At 46.9% G+C, this 18550-nt stretch overlaps 1 protein-coding gene across 4 annotated transcripts in view; it reads left to right on the top strand.

Moving 5' to 3' along the window:
• The first annotated feature begins 512 nt into the window (after positions 1 to 512).
• The window catches only part of NSD3 (nuclear receptor binding SET domain protein 3), a 35967-nt gene continuing 17929 nt past the window's right edge, over positions 513 to 18550 (top strand). For 3 of the 4 annotated variants that reach the window (XM_063175412.1, XM_063175409.1, XM_063175413.1), the window contains exons 1-8: positions 513 to 618; positions 5911 to 6641; positions 9253 to 9321; positions 9822 to 9981; positions 10725 to 10879; positions 11571 to 12077; positions 12974 to 13100; positions 16221 to 16321. In XM_063175412.1, the coding sequence (XP_063031482.1) occupies positions 5955 to 6641; positions 9253 to 9321; positions 9822 to 9981; positions 10725 to 10879; positions 11571 to 12077; positions 12974 to 13100; positions 16221 to 16321 (1806 nt within the window). In that variant the 5' untranslated portion in view covers positions 513 to 618; positions 5911 to 5954. The remainder of the gene's footprint in view (positions 619 to 5910; positions 6642 to 9252; positions 9322 to 9821; positions 9982 to 10724; positions 10880 to 11570; positions 12078 to 12973; positions 13101 to 16220; positions 16322 to 18550) is intronic. The other variant, XM_063175410.1, reaches the window with a different exon arrangement.

The following is an 18550-nucleotide window of genomic DNA, read 5'->3' as shown; positions in this document are numbered from 1 at the left end:
GGAAGGTCCCTAAAGTGAGGAGCAGAATCACTTTTTAAATTTCCATTCTTACAGCTGTCCCCAGCCCCACCTCTCGTCCCTCTTGTCCGAGAAGCCCAGAAAGGGACACAAATCCCGCCCAGTCCCCCCCTTGTCCCCATCTCCCCTCAGGGGTCACGCCGCCGCCACACGGGGCCGAACTACACCTCCCGTGATGCCTCGCGGCGGGCACCGCCCCGGCGGCCAATGGGCGAGGGCGGCGCGTGCGCGCGCGGCTGCGCAGTGCGGCGGCGGCGGGGGGCGGGCGGGGGCGGAGGCGCTCGGCGGGGCCGCACCGGCACAGCCGCTCCAGCGCCGCCGCCGCCGCCAGCGCCTCCCTCGGCCGCCGACCCGCCGGAACCCGCCGGGCCCCGCCAGCGCCTCCCTCGGCCGCGGCGGGCGCTGGGGGCGGGCGGCCTCCCCGGGGCGGAGCCGGCGCTAGCGGCGGGGGCGCGGAAATCGAGGCCGGGGCTCCGTCGCGGCCTTGCTGGTGCTGCGGGAGGAGGAGGAGGCGGAGGCCCCGCGCCGCCCCCGCCGCCGCCTTTGTCTGCGCGGGGCCGGGCGGACGCGGCGGGGCCGTGAGAATGGAACTGACTGAAGGTGAGCGCGGGGCCGCGGCCGCCCCGGGGCGGAGGGGCCGCGGCCGCCATGTTGCTGCTGCGGGAGCTGCGGCGGCACCGGGGCGGCGGGGCCGGACCCCGGGCCGAGCCCGGTTCGGGCAGAGCCCGGTGGCGACAAACCCGACCCGGGTTTGCCGGACCAGAGCCCGGTCAGGACAAGCCCCGGCTCTGCGGGACCCCCGGCCGGCTCCGCACTCCCCGCTCCGGCCCCGCCGCTCTTACCGGGGCCGTGCCCCGTCCTGTGCCGGGTTCGCCCACCGGAGCCGTCGGTGTCACCGTGCCGCGGCCTCCGCAGCTCGGGGAACGCGGTTTTATTGCGCGCGGGAAGAGCTGCGCATCAGCCGAGGGTTTGTTGCCGCTCCGCTGTTGTTTTTCTGCGGTGCTGTTGCGTTGTGCTGCACTTTGTTGTGGTCTCGCTGCGCTTTCGTTTGGCTGGCGGTGCGCTCGGTTGTTTCGGTGCAATTTGTTGTTAAAAGTCTGAACGATGACACGGTTCTACAGGTATCAACTAGCCCGAAGGACTGTATGAAGTAGCTAGTTGTTATAGTTGGTGGGAAAACTGTAGCGTGTTTTGATGGCTGTTCAAGTCTTTCAGTGGCCTTTTGCAGAGATGCACAGTGAATGTTTTGGTACTTACATATATATATATTTTTTTTTTATTATTGTTATGAACTGCTTGGAAGGATTTTGCTCCTGAGCATGTGCTTTATGAAGGTGCAGGGTAAGAGTGAAGGATGGTGGTCAAACACTGTATGTTTTGTTTTAATACAAGCATATTTTGCTTTTTCCAGTATCACAACTTTGCTTGAGTTTGAGAGGGTTTGTTTGAGACACGTTGTGGTTCTTGCCCTGACTGTGATACCTGACTTCTGGCTTCATAGCAGTATTAGCCCATGATTTTTCCTGAAGATCCAGAGTTTTTGCTCCATATTTTCCATTTGAATCCCACGGCTCTCTAAACAAATGAGTCCCTGAGCTCCTTTTTCAGACAAACCCCAAGTTGTTTCTTTCCACAGCACCGTGGGAAACTCCTTCCAAATGCCCTTATCTAGCCCAGTTACAGATGTGACTGTTTTTTCTGGCACTCACAAACCAAACACAAAACACCTTTACAAAGGTGCACAGGGAAGCAGCCTCACCTCGTGCTTTAAAGTTTGTCCAGAGGCCTCTGATTCACCACTGCTGTCTGCCAGGAGGAACAGCTCAGCCCAGCAGGAGTCAGGAAAAATCCACAGGTTTCCTGTTAAAGACTCAGGTGCAGGTGAAAATTTGGTGTTGTCTTAAGGTGTGCAAACAGAGCTTTGTCTGGGGGATTTGTTAAGGACGTGCAGAGAGGGATGGGACACAGCAGATTGAGTGCAGGGATTAGTAGGAACATTTGTTTTATTTCTCTCTGCAGTTCATCCAGTTGTGGCCCAACCAGGATGATGTTCCAGGTGACACAGGTGTGTGTGTTCCAGGTGACACAGGTGTCCCTGTTCCAGGTGACACAGGTGTCCCTCTGGGCCGTGGTTAACGTGGCTGGGAGCAGAGGGTGTGAGAGTGAGGTGTGTGTGAACTTAGGGCTTTGAGAGGTCAGGAGTGATTGCATCACTTCAGACACCCGGCCTGTCCAGCCAGGCAGCTCTGTCTGTCTGTCTGTCTGTCTGTCAAACACCTGCAGCAGTGAGGAGAGCAGCCCCAGTGCAGCTTGGATTGTGAAACTTTGGGGTGAAACAGCACAGGAAATGGCAGTAAACATCTGTGGGGTAAGGAGGGGTGGGTAGGATGTGAGCAGAGGTTTGAATCTCTCTCGTTTAGGTCTCTGTGGACAGGAACTGGGTGGTGTTTGGACATTGAGATGTCCTGGAAGTTCTGCTTTTGAGGTTGGTGATAGAAAGCCCAGCTCAGGGTGACGAGGCAGTGACACCATTCTGAGCACACACTCTGACTCACAGCAGTGCTTCCAGCTCCTGCCTCACAACACACACCTTCCATCCAAAACACACTTACCTCTGCCTGCTCTAGCCCTGGCTGGGCACTGTCAACACAAAAGATTTGGTAAAACCTCTGTTTAAAATGTTTGTATGCTGGACTTCATCAGTAGCTGTTGTTTTTCTCCTTGCTGTGGTCACAGCCAGACCTACAGAGCTCCCTGATTGGGAATAAGAAAAGCTGTGATCACACAGGATTGGAGTTCTTTGATAATCTGAGGTCAGTTGTTGTTTAGTCCAATGCAGCATGGAAGCAAGGTTTGAGAACTTCAAGTCTTGTTTTCTGAAAGCAAAGTTGAAAAATACTCGTATTGAAACTGGTTTTAGACAAGTGGAAATATTGGTGAAAAAGTGAACCTGGAGGATCTGTAATCTCTGCAAAACCTTCCCCTCCCTGAGCACTCACTCTTGGAGTGGAACTGGTTTTTTGGGTTGTGCTCAGGATGGGAACTGAAACTATCAGTGTTCACTCTGCTAGGCTGCCCTGCCTTATCCTGTGCTGCTTATATTTTACCATTTACCTTTTCCTCTGTTCCTTTGAATTGTGACTCTCCCATGGATGACAGGAAAATATTTACTGAAGGTGTGTCAAGTCTCAGTGTTTGTAAATGGCCCTGTGTCCCTGCCTGCCCTGGGAAAGGACTGAGCAGAATGGGGGATTTGCACCTTCTGAGAGGAAATGTTCTCATCAGGAAATACAGTTGCACTTTTCAAAGTGTTAATTTCAAATTGTTTCATTGTCGATTTCAAGTTGTTTGCAGCCACTGTGAAGTGTCCATTTCCTACAAACCTTGAAGTGATGAAACAGTTTCTTTTTCTGTTCATCTCCAGTGTTGTATCAGTGCAGGATCTGTTATGGGTCATGTTGGGAAGCCAAACTCTGCAGTTCACAGAGGCTGCCACGGTGGGTTCATAGAGTAATCACTGGCATAGTGAGAAGAGTTTATTCTGGAATACTTTTCTGCAAGATCAGCTGGAAATCCCGTTATCCTGTGGTCTGGGTGGTGTTGCTGTGTGGCAGGGACAGCTCTCTGTGGTCAGGGTGTTCCTCACATTAGTGCTTAGGAGGGACAGACACAAAGTGATCCTTGCTTGGGTTTGGCTGTTGAGGTTCCTGTGTGCTCAGGGTTCTTTGTTGTGTCCTGATTTTGTGGTCACTCTCACTGTAATCCTGCCCAGCTGCCACTTCACTGGGCAGCATGTGGGGCAGAATTTTGGGCAAGGAGAGTGGGAAGGTTTGGGTGTGTTAGCAGTGATGGCAGTGAGGGGCAGAGAGCAGCCTCAGTGCTTTGGGGCTGCTGGGGCACTTTGTGCAGCCCTGACCCTGGTTCTCAGCCTGCTCAGAGCTCCTGAGGAACCAGTTTGGGATGGGGTTTGATCCCAGCTGTGCAGCACAGGCTGAGAGACACAGCTCCAGAACAAACAAAAAAGCCAAATAACTGTTCTTTAGCTGGTGGCCCCTAAATGCAGTGCTTTGGAGTTCATTAATCCACATTTCTGTCGTGTAGCAAAACAAAGCACAAGGGCAGCCACCTCTGCAGGGCCTGTGGGAGCTGCACTGGCAGCTGGGACTGTGCCCTCCCAGCTGTGGATGTTCCTGAAGGGCTGCCACAGCTTCCCAAGAGTTTTTTATAAGTATTCAGAAGATTGAACCTGGTTTTAGTAAAAAATAAAAGCTGGCCTAGTGTGAGAATCTGCTGTTTGCTCTTTGGTTTGGCAGATGGAAAGTAACAATTCAGTGGTAAATTGTACAAACAGTCCCACTTCCTCTTCCCAAAACAGGGGTGGCTTGGGGTTTTTGACCTTGCTGTGCAATCCCAGTGCTGCTCCTCAGATCTGCTGCCCCTGATGGTGCTGCCTGTGTTGGTTTGCTGGCTGATGTGCAGAGCTGTGGAGGAAGGGATGGTTTCATAGCCCCAAGGTTTAAAAGTTCCTGCAATGAGAAAATTCTGCTGCAGAGCCTTGTGGTGTTATTGTCTTGAATTGCTTAATTACAGTGACAAACGTGCCCAAGTCAATCTCACAGGACAGTGAAGATGAGGACAAACATCAAGTGTGAAGATCATCAAAAACATCACCCCAAAACATCCAGCACAAATCTGCTTGAGTTTTTATTCCTGTTGGAACTTCAGTTACTTTTTACTGTCTTAGAGGAGGGAAATTCTCAGTGTTAGGAAAGCTCTAAGGTATTGAGAGGGTGAGAATTGCATGTGGGCAGGGTTTAGTGGAGGTTTCCTGTAGAAGAAGTGTCTGTGGGATGCATTAATGTCATTTCTAACCCAGACCAAAAGGGCACAGTAACCCACACAGGCACAACAAATACCATGGGGCTGTGTTTGCTTTGGAAGGGCTGAGCTAACCTTGTGGGCAGCAAACTGGTGTTTCTTACCTGCAGGTCAGGTCAGTCACTTTGGGTTGCTTCTTGTTGAACATTGAGCTGCTTACATCAATGCCAAAGCCTTCTCTGAGCCTGCAGTTGAGTTTTGGAAGTCTTTGATTGAGTCTGGTTGTGGTGTTTTAATATGCACAGAAAGGTTGAAGGTGTGGAATCTCACTCAGTGGCTCTGTTGGTGCTGAGGCTCTGATCCATACACTGCCTAATATTAAAATAAAGTGTGAGGGGCAGGAGAATAACTCTCCTCACACAGCTGCTGGGAGCCAGTGCAGATTGTACCCTGCTTTTCTGGGAAGGGAGGAGGTTGGGAAGCTCCATCTGAGGCTGCTGCAGGGCACTGGTTTCCCAGTGGCCAAGGTGGAATGACCCACTTGTTTTCATTGTGCTATTGCTCAGAGCATCCCATGGCTTGCCCAATTTTGGCAAGGAGGTGGGGAGGGAGGAGGAGAAGAGGTTTCTCTGTTTGCCTTTCTGTGGTGTTCCTGCTTTGTGCAGTTTACAGTGACAGTGTCAGGACAGCTTGGTATCTCTTATCTGCTGCAGGGTGAAATGCTGTCCAGAATTGCTTCAGGCTGGAATAACCCTTCCTAGGGCATGGCTAGGAAGGCTGGGGAGTTTGGCACTGTTACTCTGACTTTGTAATACTTTGGTTTATAGTTCTTAAGCACTCCTAGGTGCTTCTGATATTTTTTTAAATGTCTTGGGAAAGAAGAAATTTGCCATATGAAAGACATGCCAGTAAAGGCTCAGTAACACCAGTCCTCTCTAAATCCACGTGAGGGTGTCTGTTGAATAGAGAGGGGAAAATTGTTCTTGAGATCCCTTTTTTCCTCAACTGTTTAATTTGCTTAATTACCGTTCTTTAATTTACACTGACTTCTTATTTCCCTTCCCCTGCCTCTAGGCCCTATGAGAAAAAGGGAAAGCTAAGGATGCTGGAGCAGAACAATGGATTTCTCTTTCTCTTTCATGCAAGGGATCATGGGAAACACAATTCAGCAACCACCTCAACTCATTGACTCGGCCAACATCCGCCAAGAGGAGGCCTTTGATGGCAGCAGTGACATTGCCGAGGATGGGGGCCGGACGCCGTACGAGGCCGCGCTGCAGCAAGGCTTCCAGTACCCCACGCCCTCAGAGGAGCTGCCCGCCCTCACCAACGGCTACCCCCCGGCCATCAGCATGTATGAACCCCAGGGCAAGTACCAGGGCTACCCTCAGTACCCCAATGGGTCTGCCAATGGCTTTGGGACAGGCAGGAACTTCAGCCCCACGGAGTATTACCAGCTGGAGAACTCCAATGGCAGGCAGCACGAAGTGCTGGAGAAACCTTCCCCTCCTCCCCAGCCGCCTCCACCGCCGCCACCACCGCCACCTCCACAAGTGGGGATTCCAAAGAAGACTGGCTCACCAGAGATCAAACTGAAAATAACCAAAACTATCCAGAACGGCAGGGAATTGTTTGAGTCCTCCCTGTGTGGGGACCTGTTGAATGAAGTCCAAGCCAGGGAGTACGCTAAGGCAAAACATGAAGGGAGGAAAGAGAAAAGGAAAAAAAGTAGCAAGCATGACTCTTCCCGCTCGGAAGAGCGCAAGGCACACAAAATTCCAAAATTAGAACCAGAGGAGCAAAATGTAAGTGGAATGGTAACTGAGCCATGTGTACACCTGGTGTTGTTGATGGAGAGCGTGTCCAGCAGGGTTTGTCCTTGTTCTGGCTGTGTGCACGCTGAGTCACCAGGCTGTAGTTGCTTGTCAGAGCCTCAGGATGAGGTTGCCAGGAGCTGTGTCTGTAGGTAACACAATGGTGGTTTAAAGGCTCATGTGAAAAACATATCTTAGAAAATTGTTTTTAAATGTTATTTAGTGTTATAATATGTTTGCTACGCTCTGGTCAGTGTTGAAGATGGAACTTCTGGATGAAAGCTCACACATTTCTAAAATTGCCTCTCAAAAGAGTGCTAGGTTGTGGAGTGGAAAGTGAGGTTCCTTGGGGTATTCAGCAGTGAAGCATTGATTAATCATGTACCATATTGTCCATATCCAGAGGATGTACGTCAGGTGGTGTTAACTGAGATTCTGGGAAGCAAAGACCCAGATTACCTTGGTGCCCTCTCATTCTTTTTCTTTCAGTTTCATAAGCCACTCCAATGCTTCTGTTTCCTTTCCTCTTGCTTGTTTCTGCACCTCTGTGGTGCTGGTTTCTGCCTCTCCCACTTTGAGGGAATGGGTGGCAGAGAGGCTGGTAAGTGCCAGGAATGGGGAAGTTGCCATTTCTGGCAGGGACAGAAATTGCCCAGCACAGGCTGGGCTGTTACAGAACATAGCTGAGTTTGTTGTCAGGCCTGTGGAAGCCCTTGGTGCTTGCTGTTCTCTTCAGGGAGAAGATCCTGTCCTGCAGCACCAGCTGTGATCTGATGGAGTGGGTTCTGTGCTGCAGGGAGCTGCTGGGGCCCCTGTGAGGCTGTAGGAGCTGCTGTGCTCTGCTGGCACTCCCTGAGCAGCACCTCTTGCACTGTTCCTGCTTTCTGGCCAGGCTCCATCACCCCCACATCAGCCTGTCAGTTTGTTTCCCTTCTTACCAGTGACTCCTGTTCTACTCCTGGAGCTTCAGCTGTGCCTGTCCCCCGTGGCTCTGTTACCTGCTTGCCATGAGAATGGAATCTTCTGTCTCTCACAGACTGAACCAAAGCCTTGCATCTTGAATTCCAAGCTCCTAGTCATGTGTGCCATCCAGAGTTCAGCAGAAATCTTGGTCTTGCTATTGTCTTCCTTGTTGCTTTCATTTCCCTTTCTAAAGGTGGTGTTGCAATAAATGTTTTGTGGAACCCAGCCCTGTTTCAGACATGGCCTGCTCTGACAGGAGCAGGATTTTCTGCTGTTGCTTCTCAGTATGAGTTTGCCAGGGCAGTCTCAGGTCCATTGTCCCATCATTTTACTTTCCACTGCATGATTTCATCTTCATGTACACTTTTGTCATCTTCAGTGTTAAAGGTGTGAGATTTGTGGCTTGGGATCATCTTCATAGGAACAAACAACTTTTGGTACAACTGTGGTTTTATAGGTTTGCATTCAACGAGGCTGTGGCAAGTCAGATGGTCACCAGTTGTTCCTTATTCTCATTCTGTAATTTCAGAGGAAATCCACTGACTCTGAGGGGATGCCCATACTGGAGAGGCTGATTTAAAATTGAAATGTTGTGAAAACAGTGGTGAACATCAAGCTCTGAATCCTTGTTTTGAGAATCAGCCTCTCTGCTCAGTAGTCGTGTTCTGTGAGGAGCTGGAATTTTGCAGCCTGGCAGAGGGGAGGTTTCACCAACTCCCTGTAGCTAAAGAAGGGCAGCAGTCAGTGCTCTGCTTTCCTGCTGTGCAGGGAGGAAGAATTTCTGCCCAGCAAAGAGCAAAGTGATTAGTGTTAAATGGAGGTTGTGTACAGACAGCTCCAGATGAGACATGGGCTGTGCCCCCCTGAGCTGTCCTTGTCCCTTCCTTGTGTCCCCAGTTCTCTGCAGCACACAGCAGGGACTGATGTGGGGTCTGTGCTTGGAGTGGCAATAAAGGGGTCCTCAGCATTATTAATTCCTCGCTGCTTGTGCCTGACTGCTCCTTCTGCTGCTCTTTGAGTCCTTTGACTTCTGTGCTGCAGGGAAAGCAAGTGGGTGGCATTTGTCTCCTGAACCTCAGCCCCTGTTCCCTCACACCCACCCCACGTCAGTGTCAGCTTCTGGTCGGGGCTGATTCTGCTCTGTGTTGTGGATTTTTGATCCTCCAAATATATTTGTCAACTCTATGCAATATAACATCGATTTTACATTGGTCATGTTGTATATTTAGCATAATTTATGTACTGCAGTTCTGGCAAATGACTGGTGCACAGTGAGACTCACCACATCACTGTGGATATCCTCACATGGATTTTTGGAAATTGTTTGTTATTTTAGGTGTGAAGTTACTTGGATTTGCTGTTTATGAATGGATGTTCTTCTGTCATCTGTTACAGGAGAACACAGTTATATTTAGGTGTGATAGTAATGTAAAAAGTGTAGGGGAAAGCAGGTATTTCTTTATTGTGATGTTACTGTGTTACTTAATAGTCATATTCACATTTTCTGGGTTCATGGTTGCTTTTCTCTCTATGAATTATCTTTTTCTGCCTGGTTTCACTATTATCTTCTGTTGTTTTACTGTCCCTTTACAGTAAGTCTTGTTTTCCTTTTTTCTCTTCATTGTTACCCATTTCTTAGAGACCAAATGAGAGGCTTAGCACACTCTCTGAGAGACCAAGAGAAGATGCAGTGCTGGAGGAAGCCCCGGTTAGTACATGCACCAATTTACACTTTGGGAGCTCAGAGAATGTCTGTTTCTTCCATTGATTCTTTAATTTATCTGCTAAATCAGTTGTCATTTCTTTTAAACTCTTATTACTCTCATTACTGCATCAACTCATCTCTTATTGCACTGGATTTATTGCTTTATTTTATTCCTAAATATTTCTTTTATTTTATTCCTATTTTATTATTTTATTTTATCCTAAAAGCAGTATTTCTAATCAACTTAGGAAGCAGAATCCTTTTTTTGGGGGGGGTGGCAGTTGCTCTTTTGTGTCTCTGTTTGTCAGTGATGTTGTTACATAAATCCCATCTGCGTGCAGCTCCTTTCTTTCACGTTTCTAAGAAATGTTTTTCTCATCTTGGATTATCAAACCTGAGGGATATCTGAGAGAGCAACAACAACAAGTCCCTGTGGATGGTGTGTGCATCCCCAAGTGCTCTGAATCCTCTCCTGTGGCTTTAATCTGGTGTTTCCTTTGCAGGTCCAGCAGCTCGTGCCATCCCTTCCAGCACAGGTCACCCACGACGTCAAGTTCCAGGTTGGGGATCTGGTTTGGTCCAAGGTGGGGACGTACCCATGGTGGCCTTGCATGGTGTCCTGTGATCCACAGCTTGATGTGCACACCAAAATTAATACAAGAGGTGAGGCAGGAAGCTCTTTGCCAGAGTGGCAGGTGTCTGTAGCTGTTCTGTTATTAAAAATATCCTCATGCTAAACTGCCTTTGTGGGGTGAATTCTGCTCTGTGTGTGCTGAACAGGACAGAACTGGTACCTGGCATGTGATCTCTGCAGGTGGCACTGTGGCAATGGGCTGGTGCACAGGTGTTTCTGCTTTTCTCAAGTCAGTGGGAGAGTTCGGTGTGGGCAGGGTGTCCTGAGCATCTGTTGTTGTGTTGTGAGGGTCCCCAGGATGAGATTTGACTGCAAGTTCTCAGAAGACTGATTTATTAAATTATCATATCATATAAAATTATATACTAAAACTATACTAAAGAAAGAGAAAGGAGACATCAGAAGGCTAGAACAAGAATGATAATAAATACTTGTGACAGACTCAGAGAGTCTGACACAACTGGCTCTGATTGGTTATTAAGTTAAAACAATTCTCATGGAACCAATCAAAGATATACCTGTTGATGAGCAACCTCCAAACTACATTCCAAGCAATCAGATAATTATTGTTTACATTTCTTTCCTGAGGCTTCTCAGGAGAAAATCCTTAGCAAAGGGATTTTTCAGAAAACATGATAACAAGCCTCCATATCAGACTGTTCTGGATCTGGACCACTTGGGCCAGGTGCCTTCACTTGCAGGAAGGAGGAGGAAGGTGTGAGCTGAACAGAGCAGTGTTGGTACAACTGCTGAGTGGTGTTTGCCCTTTCAGGTGCCCGGGAATACCACGTTCAGTTCTTCAGCAACCAGCCAGAGCGGGCCTGGGTGCACGAGAAGCGCGTCCGCGAGTACCAAGGGCACAAACAGTACGAGCAGTTACTGGCTGAGGCAGCCAAGCAAGCCAGCAACCACTCTGAGAAACAGAAGGTACAGGGGGCACTGGGGGGATCATCTCTGTAAGGGAGATGCTCCAGGGCTTTGTCCTGGGAAGGACTGGCTGCATCTCACCAGCTGAGAATTCTGTGTCTACATTTATTAAAGTAAAGGGTGACTATGACGAGGGGGAGAGAATGATGTATCTGACTCTAACTTATTAAAAGGTTAATTATTTACTTTATTATACTATAATATATTAATAATTAATTACTTTATTATACTCTAAGTGTGTAATACTTTATTATACATTTCATCTAAACTGAATCTGCCAAGCACTTACTTTGCACACAACTGCACAGAACTGCACTCCTCTCTTCATTGCTTTGTGACTGTCAGCAGACAGACATACACTCTCTCAGCCCTAATAGGCCAAGGAAATAAAGCATCTTCACTTTTGATAAACAATCTCTATATTGACACAATATAGGCACAGTAAGTGATAAGAATTGTGCTTTCTCTTTCTCTGAGGTTCAGAGAGCGTGAATCTCAGAAATATTCTTGGGAAAAATTATGCCTTGCTTTTCTCTATGAAGAGAACGTGGCAACATAGATTCAGTGTCAAAAATACCCTGTAAATGGAGAGCAGACTGCTGCCTGAGAGATGCAGAGACCCTCAGGGTTGTGTTTGAATGCTGTAGTGGCAAAATCTTCAGTGTAACCACTGCTTGTCTTGTCCCCTAAGATTCGCAAGCCGCGGCCGCAGCGGGAGCGAGCGCAGTGGGACATTGGCATTGCCCACGCCGAGAAAGCGCTGAAAATGACCCGGGAAGAGAGGATAGAACAGTACACCTTCATTTACGTAGACCAAGAGCCAGAGGAAGCTTTGGCCAAAGCCAAAAAGACTGCTGCTTCCAAAGCAGAGGCCAAGAAGAACCGGCGGCCAAAGGCGGCGCCGAGCTCGCAGCCGGAGCACGGCCCTGCAGCCCCGGGCTCCTCGCCCTGCCACGGCGAGCGCCGGCAGGGCCAGCGCAGGCACTCCAGCCCCGAGGAGGAGGAGGAGGCTCCACCTGTGAAAATCGCCTGGAAAACAGCTGCAGCTAGGAAATCCCTGCCAGCTTCCATCACCATGCACAACCTGGATCTGCAAAAGTGTAACATGTCTCCGGTTGTTAAAATTGAACAGGTTTTTGCCCTTCAGAATGCTGCTGGGGATGGAAAGCTCATCGATCAATTTGTTTATTCCACCAAGGTACGTGCTTGGTGCAGTGACCCTTTTTTTGCTCCTGAGTTATCCTGAATCTGCCTTACTGGGGAGCTTGAGCTGTGTCCATCAAGCTTTCACCACCCACGTTCCTTTATTGGAGAGATTAACAGACAGATGTGACCATAGAATCTTTCAGGGTACTGAACCCCACATTCAGTGCAGCTCTGGCAGTAACTGTTTTGCTGGTGGCAGAGCAGCTCCCTACAGATGGCAGTATTTTTGTTTATAACACATTAAATATATTAAATATCTATATATTAATATATTAATATAATTGATATTAATATATCATTATAGTAATACATTATTGTATTATATCAATGTATAATGAATATTAATATTAATATATTAATATATTGAATATATATAGAATATATTCTTCTTCCTACTTGAAATAGTCCAAAAAAATTCTTGATAAAATCAGTGGTTTTGTGGGAAACAAATGACAAGACTGTTCATAATGTACTAAAAAGTAATAACTACATTTTGTGTAACAGACTTTTAAATTGAGTTCTGCCTCTGAGCTTCCTTCAGGTGCACAGCAGCTTCCCACAGTCAGTGTAAGGAAAAGGCTTAGGACTATTTCTGTGCCTCCTTCTTCTGCCTCTCTACCTGGAGAGTGTTTATTTCATCCTAAGCCCTATAGAGAAGGTAATGTTTAGAAAAGTCACTGGAATTATTTTTTCCTTGTGTGTGAGGGGAGATTGAGAGGGGTGGAAAGTTGTGCAGGGAAGCAGCTCCATGGCAGATTAATCCTGTCTATGTGTTGGCTTGGAGAGCATTGATTGTTTCTGTTCTGAGATTCGGGGGCAGGCCTGTTACCTGGTAGCAGCACAGCTTTGTAACAGGGGAAGACAATCTTTTCCTTTTTTCTTTTCAAGGGAGTTGGTAACAAAACAGAAATAAGCGTCAAAGGACAAGAGAAACTGAATTCTTCATCAGCTCAGAGAAGTGAGAAAGCTGTGGTGCAAAATGCATCCTCTCCTGAGACAACTTCTGGGGCAGCAGGTAGGGAAACTGCAATCCTGCTCTGAACCTGAGCCTGCAGCATGAGAACTCAAATCTCAAACCCAGCATTTTGTCATTACTTAAGAATTATTAACATTTTTCTGTTCACAGAGTGATTGTAATGAGCATGGCTAATGTCACACATGGTGAGCCAACACACACAGCATGGCTGTGGGGTGGGATTGGTGGTTTGGCCTCTGAACTTTGTGTCTGCAACTCACAGCCTGAGGCAACATACTCAAGGGATGATGTCCTGTGCAGAGCAATGGAAAGCTGGTTTAGAAGACAACCCAGTGGATGTGTGTTAGCAGAGTATTGCCATGGCTTTTGGTCCCAGATGGAAAATATGAGAGCTGTCATGAAAGCAAAAAGAGTCAGGAGGTGGCACATTTCAGTAGGGAATGTCTGATTCAAGCTGGAGACTCCCTAGGCTTTGTTGTTGAGTTTTTGCAGGGATTTTTTAAAACTGCTTCAGCTAACTCCATCCAGATGAGGTGGTACTTGCCTTCTGAAGCCATCACAGAGTTTTGAAGCCATCATAAAGTTTTGAACTATCAGGTCTGAGGGAGAAGAACCACTGAAGCAAATCATGGAACTTGGGCCTGAAATGGGAAAACCTTGAATGAGCTATTTGAACCTCATAATGTTGCCAGGTGTCACTTCTGCTTTGACTATCCATCCATTTGATTATTTCTCCCTTTCCAAACATGAAATAGATGAGAACCAGAGTCAGGAATCTCAGTGGTCAGCCTCCATGAGTCCTGTGCAAACACATTTCAGATTCTGGGTGTGTGCTGGTTTTAGGCAGGGTTGTTTGCTGGTTTATGGAGTGTTTGGGGCTGCAGCACTTGAATTTCCTGCTGTCAGAGGGGATTCCCCTGCTGTTGACAGTGGTGGTTCTTTCCAGCTGTGGTTGCTGTGCCTCCTTGAATTGCCTTGCAGCAGGAGAGGTCATCTCCATCTGCTTCTCTCACCTGGGATCTAAAGGCTTCAGCTTCCCTTTGGCTCCTCAGATGTAGGGGGTGGGAATTCTGAGCCTCTCTTTTTTCATTTTCTCAGGCTTTTTGGATACATAACACTGCACCTGCTAACACCCTGTAAGTGCCTGAGCTTACCTGCAGTGCACACTCCAGTCACTCTCAAAGCCATTTCCAAAGCCCAGTTTTTGGTCCCCTCTTGTGGAACATAACTGCCAAGTCCTTTTTTTCAAATGTAAGGTCAGTGGAACTTCAGAATTCCTTTATGGTAAAGTATTTCCCAGACTGACTCTGGGAGTCCTTATAGCTAACCTGGAGTTAGATACACAAAATTCAATAATGCTGGAAAGATAATTAATTCCCTTACATGAAACTGCAAGAGCAGCCCTGAGAATCCCTGGCCTGCAGACACTGAACTGGGATTCATCTCCAGCAAGGTGGAGGGCTGGTCCAACATCTCTCCTGAAACTTTGGATGAAAATAAACCTGAAGATGGGATGGGAGCATTGTGAAGGTGATGGCTGGATCCTTGGAGGGCAGGAAGAGGAGAAAGTGCCCATTGCAGTGGTCAGCCAACATTAGACGCTCTGGTTCTGGAATTCTCTGATCCAGGGCTTGATCTTTTCTCCTTGGCTTCAGGGAGAAAATCCATTCTTGCTTAAAGTACCTGTTGGTCACATCTGCTCAAATTTACCTGAAGCTGCTTCAGGGGGTTTTGGTCACACAGCAAAGTGACAAAAGATATTTCCCAGCTCTGATGTGGAGCCCCACTGCTGCTGTGCAAGTTCCTCAAGGGATGGGGCCTAACTAGAAATTACACGTGGACAGACAGGATGGATGTTGACCTCAGTCATTAATTTCTAAATTATTAATAACTAATCGCTATTTTTCATTAATTAATATGCTGTAAAAGCTTTTTCCCCTCTAAGAAAAAGAATTTTTTCCCCTCAGAAATCCAATTATTGTAACATAATAACATTTCCAGCTATGTAGTTTAGTTACTGAGACATTCCCAAGCCATGCAGCCATGGGAAAAAAAGTTTTCATTTTTTTTCTCAGCAGTTCTTTTGCAAGGCTGTCTTTCAGTCTGGTTCAAGCCCATGTGTGTCTCTAGATACTGGATCTTCTGACAAGACCAGGCAGGTTTACAGCTCCTAACAGTGCATCCATCTGACACAGTCAGCTCCCAAGAGTTTGCAGTTTTGCTTGGAAGAAAACAAAGTATTTCCCAGTTGTCTTGTATAGGTGAAACCTCCCAGGCTGAAAATCCAACAAAATGCTTCCCAAAAGCAGCTCATTGTAAATGTTCAGGTGCCAGTTTTGTCAGCCCCAGGTGTTGTGCTTGTTCCAACAGCTGCCCATAGTGTTGTGTCCATGGTTCTCCACGTGCCTGTTGAGGAGGTGCTGGAGCACAGAAAGGTCTTTTGATTTTGCCAGCCTTAGTTACCAAAATTCCAGTAGCTCCCTCTTCATCTGTTGAAATGTCACAGTAACCTTCATTAATCTGAGTTTGTTTTCTATGCTAATGCTTTGGAAAACTTGTTTTTCACATTCATCAATGATGGTAACACATCATGGTTGATGCCTCTGTTTGTGCTGAATTTTTCTTCACCTCGAAACTTTCAGGTGAGCATTGAGGTCTGGTGTGGCTGCAGGTGGTACAGGGTGGGACAGAGGCCATCACCCCACAGAGGGGGACACAGATCTGGCATTTTGGAGGAGATCCTGAGGCTGTGCTTTGCATCTGAAGTTTCTAGTTTGTTTTTGTTCAAAGGAGTTGGTTGTGGCTACCTTCCCAAAACACCAAAGATGGACTGTTTGGTTCAGAATTACCCAGGTGAAGACCATGCCAGAGAGGTGTGTTATGGATTATGGAAATCTGTTTGCCCTAATCTGAATTCCAGCCTTTTGTTCCAGTCTGTTACTTGTGTCTGTTTTCTGAAGCTGATCTCTGGAATCAGAATGTGTGTCTGCAGCCACAGCACCAGCTGGTCAATAGCTTGGAACTGAATTTAAAAATAAAACATTCAAAAGAGGACAAAGTCTTGGTTTCATTCCTTTACCTCTTGGTTTGGTGTTGCACATCTTGCTGTGCCTCAGAAATACAAGGAATCAAATAATGGAAACCTTTTTCCTTCTTCAGGTTCTGTAGAAAAGAAGCAACAGAGAAGATCGATTCGAACCCGCTCCGAGTCTGAGAAATCCACTGAAGTTGTGCCAAAGAAGAAGATCAAAAAGGAGCAGGTTGGCTTCCTCCATGTAGAGAGTTAAAATATATTGTATTCATAAATGTTGTGGCTTATATTGGTGCCTTTTTATTTTTCTTCATTTTTCCCCATCGGGTTTCGGTTTGGACTATCCTCCATGAAATCCCCCTGTCAATGCCATTGCTGTGACTCTGCTACTGGCATCTTCTCAGTATCAGTCAGGCTATGGAAGTGATGGATGACTCCTAATGAACCTGCCATGTTTCCTTTGAGATTTCTGTTCTGAGCAAAATGGGTTTGTTTCAGTGATTTCTCTTGGATGGAATTGCCACCAGGTTCCTTCCTTTGGCTCTTGATTTAGCTGCTGGTTTGTGATGAGGCTTTGTTTTTTCAAATGAAGTTAGAGTGATTAATTTGACCACTTCTGAAAATGGACTTCAAGAATGATTTCACTTAAAGATGAATAGTCAGACTTTCATGTTGGCAGACATCAGCAAAACAGTTCTGGGATACACCATTTTTTCCTGAAATAGTTCTGACCTGTACAGGGCATTCCTTTAATCTGGATGTCAGACAGACAAATGTTGTTGCTTTAAGAAAATTTTAATGATAACAAATTTCTGCGTGGAAATGAGTAGGAGAGTGCAGTGGATGGACAGAAATACCAAAACTTGCATACACTTTAAACAAATTTGTCAAAGTTGTTGGTTCTTCTCCTTGCATGGTTGATTTTTCCCGCTTCAAAGGCCTCTATCTGAAAGCTGAGAATTTTATATAAATGTATAATAGTTTAGCTTTTCCCAGTGAGAATTTTTAAAGAGGGATAGTCAGGATGAAGATTTATATGGGAAGGGGAAAAAATATTTTTATCTCTTTAATTTATTCTTTGCCCTTTGCGCTTTGTTTTGCACTTCCTTCACTTCAGAGACTGAAAGTGAACTCGGTTGCTTTTTTGGGTTTTTTTTTCCTTATTTTTCCTTTGATGCTGCAGTATTTCTGCACTGCTGTGCAGCAGAGAAGTGCTCCAGCTCGAGGCAGTTTCTTGGTGAAACTTTAAAGCAATTCAGGTGTCGGGTGTGTGACACCTGATGTGGACTGTGGAGCCTCTTGGCACGAGCTGTCGCAGCCTCCCCCTTTCAAGAGTTTTTATGTTTGTAAAGGTTTCTTAATTTAACAAAGGCATAAGAACCAACAAGATGAACTTCATGGATGCCAGGTAGCTTCATGTGCTTCTCTTACCTGGCTGACTCAGTCTGTGGACTTTAATTAAAGTGCTTTTCTCAGGAGAAGTATCTGGCTAAAGTGCAACCCAGGGGTAATGCGCAAAACTTTGAATGTATTAAGTTAAATTAAAAAAAAAAAGAAAACTTAGTAGCTTCTTACAATTATGCAACAATATTTGTTACCCAAAGTCAAGTTTTCTTGATTCCCCAGTTAGTCTGCAACAACTTGGTATAAAATTATAACTGGAACGAGTACAATTAATGGGAAAAACAAAATGTTGATGCTACTGTTACAGTGACTAGTGGAGAAATAAAAGTGATTGTTTAGATTTTATATTTGTATTACAAAATGTATCCTATACAAATCCTTCTACTGTATGTTTTTACCTATTGTACAACAAAATAAAATATTTTTTAAAAAAATTATAGAATAATCCTTAAATATTTACTAAATGTGTTTCTCCATGCATATGTAACCACATTGCAAAGCAATAACTTGTAATTCTTAACCTTGAAAACAGGATTTTAGGCTACAGCTTACGTCCGTAAATATTACCCAGTCACCAAATTCCCACATCTTCCATGTGTGTTGGCAGAACAGTTCCTAAACTTCTCCCTAGGGTCAAGGACTGGAAGTGCTTTTGCAAGACTGTAAACTTGTGCATTTGTGTGCTGCAGTGCCTGTGCCCTGGAGTTCCAGCTGTGTAGAGCCCTGCACCACGGCACCTGGGCAGGCCTGTGCAGAGCTCTAGACGGGGAGCAAGGGCTGCAGGAGCTGCAGGGAGCAGCGAGTGACCCACCCTGTGCCTCACTAGCCCAGTGCCAGCCCTGCCAGGGGCACCCAGTGTGCTCACACAGCTCTGTGGGCTTTGCACAGCACCAGGAGTGACTGGCCCAAGGTTGCTCCTGCCTGCTGGACACGGATGCAGCGCTCCTGGCACCTTCCTGCCCCAGGGCAGAGAGGAAGGACCTGCCTGGTGGCCCTGCCTAGTGGCCCCTGGCTGCCAGGGCTGTGGGCACCAGCCTAGGCAGGAGTGGATCCA

Source organism: Melospiza melodia, chromosome 23 (assembly GCF_035770615.1).
Source record: "Melospiza melodia melodia isolate bMelMel2 chromosome 23, bMelMel2.pri, whole genome shotgun sequence".
Lineage (NCBI taxonomy): Eukaryota > Metazoa > Chordata > Aves > Passeriformes > Passerellidae > Melospiza > Melospiza melodia.
This window is presented reverse-complemented; position numbering and strand designations above follow the sequence as displayed.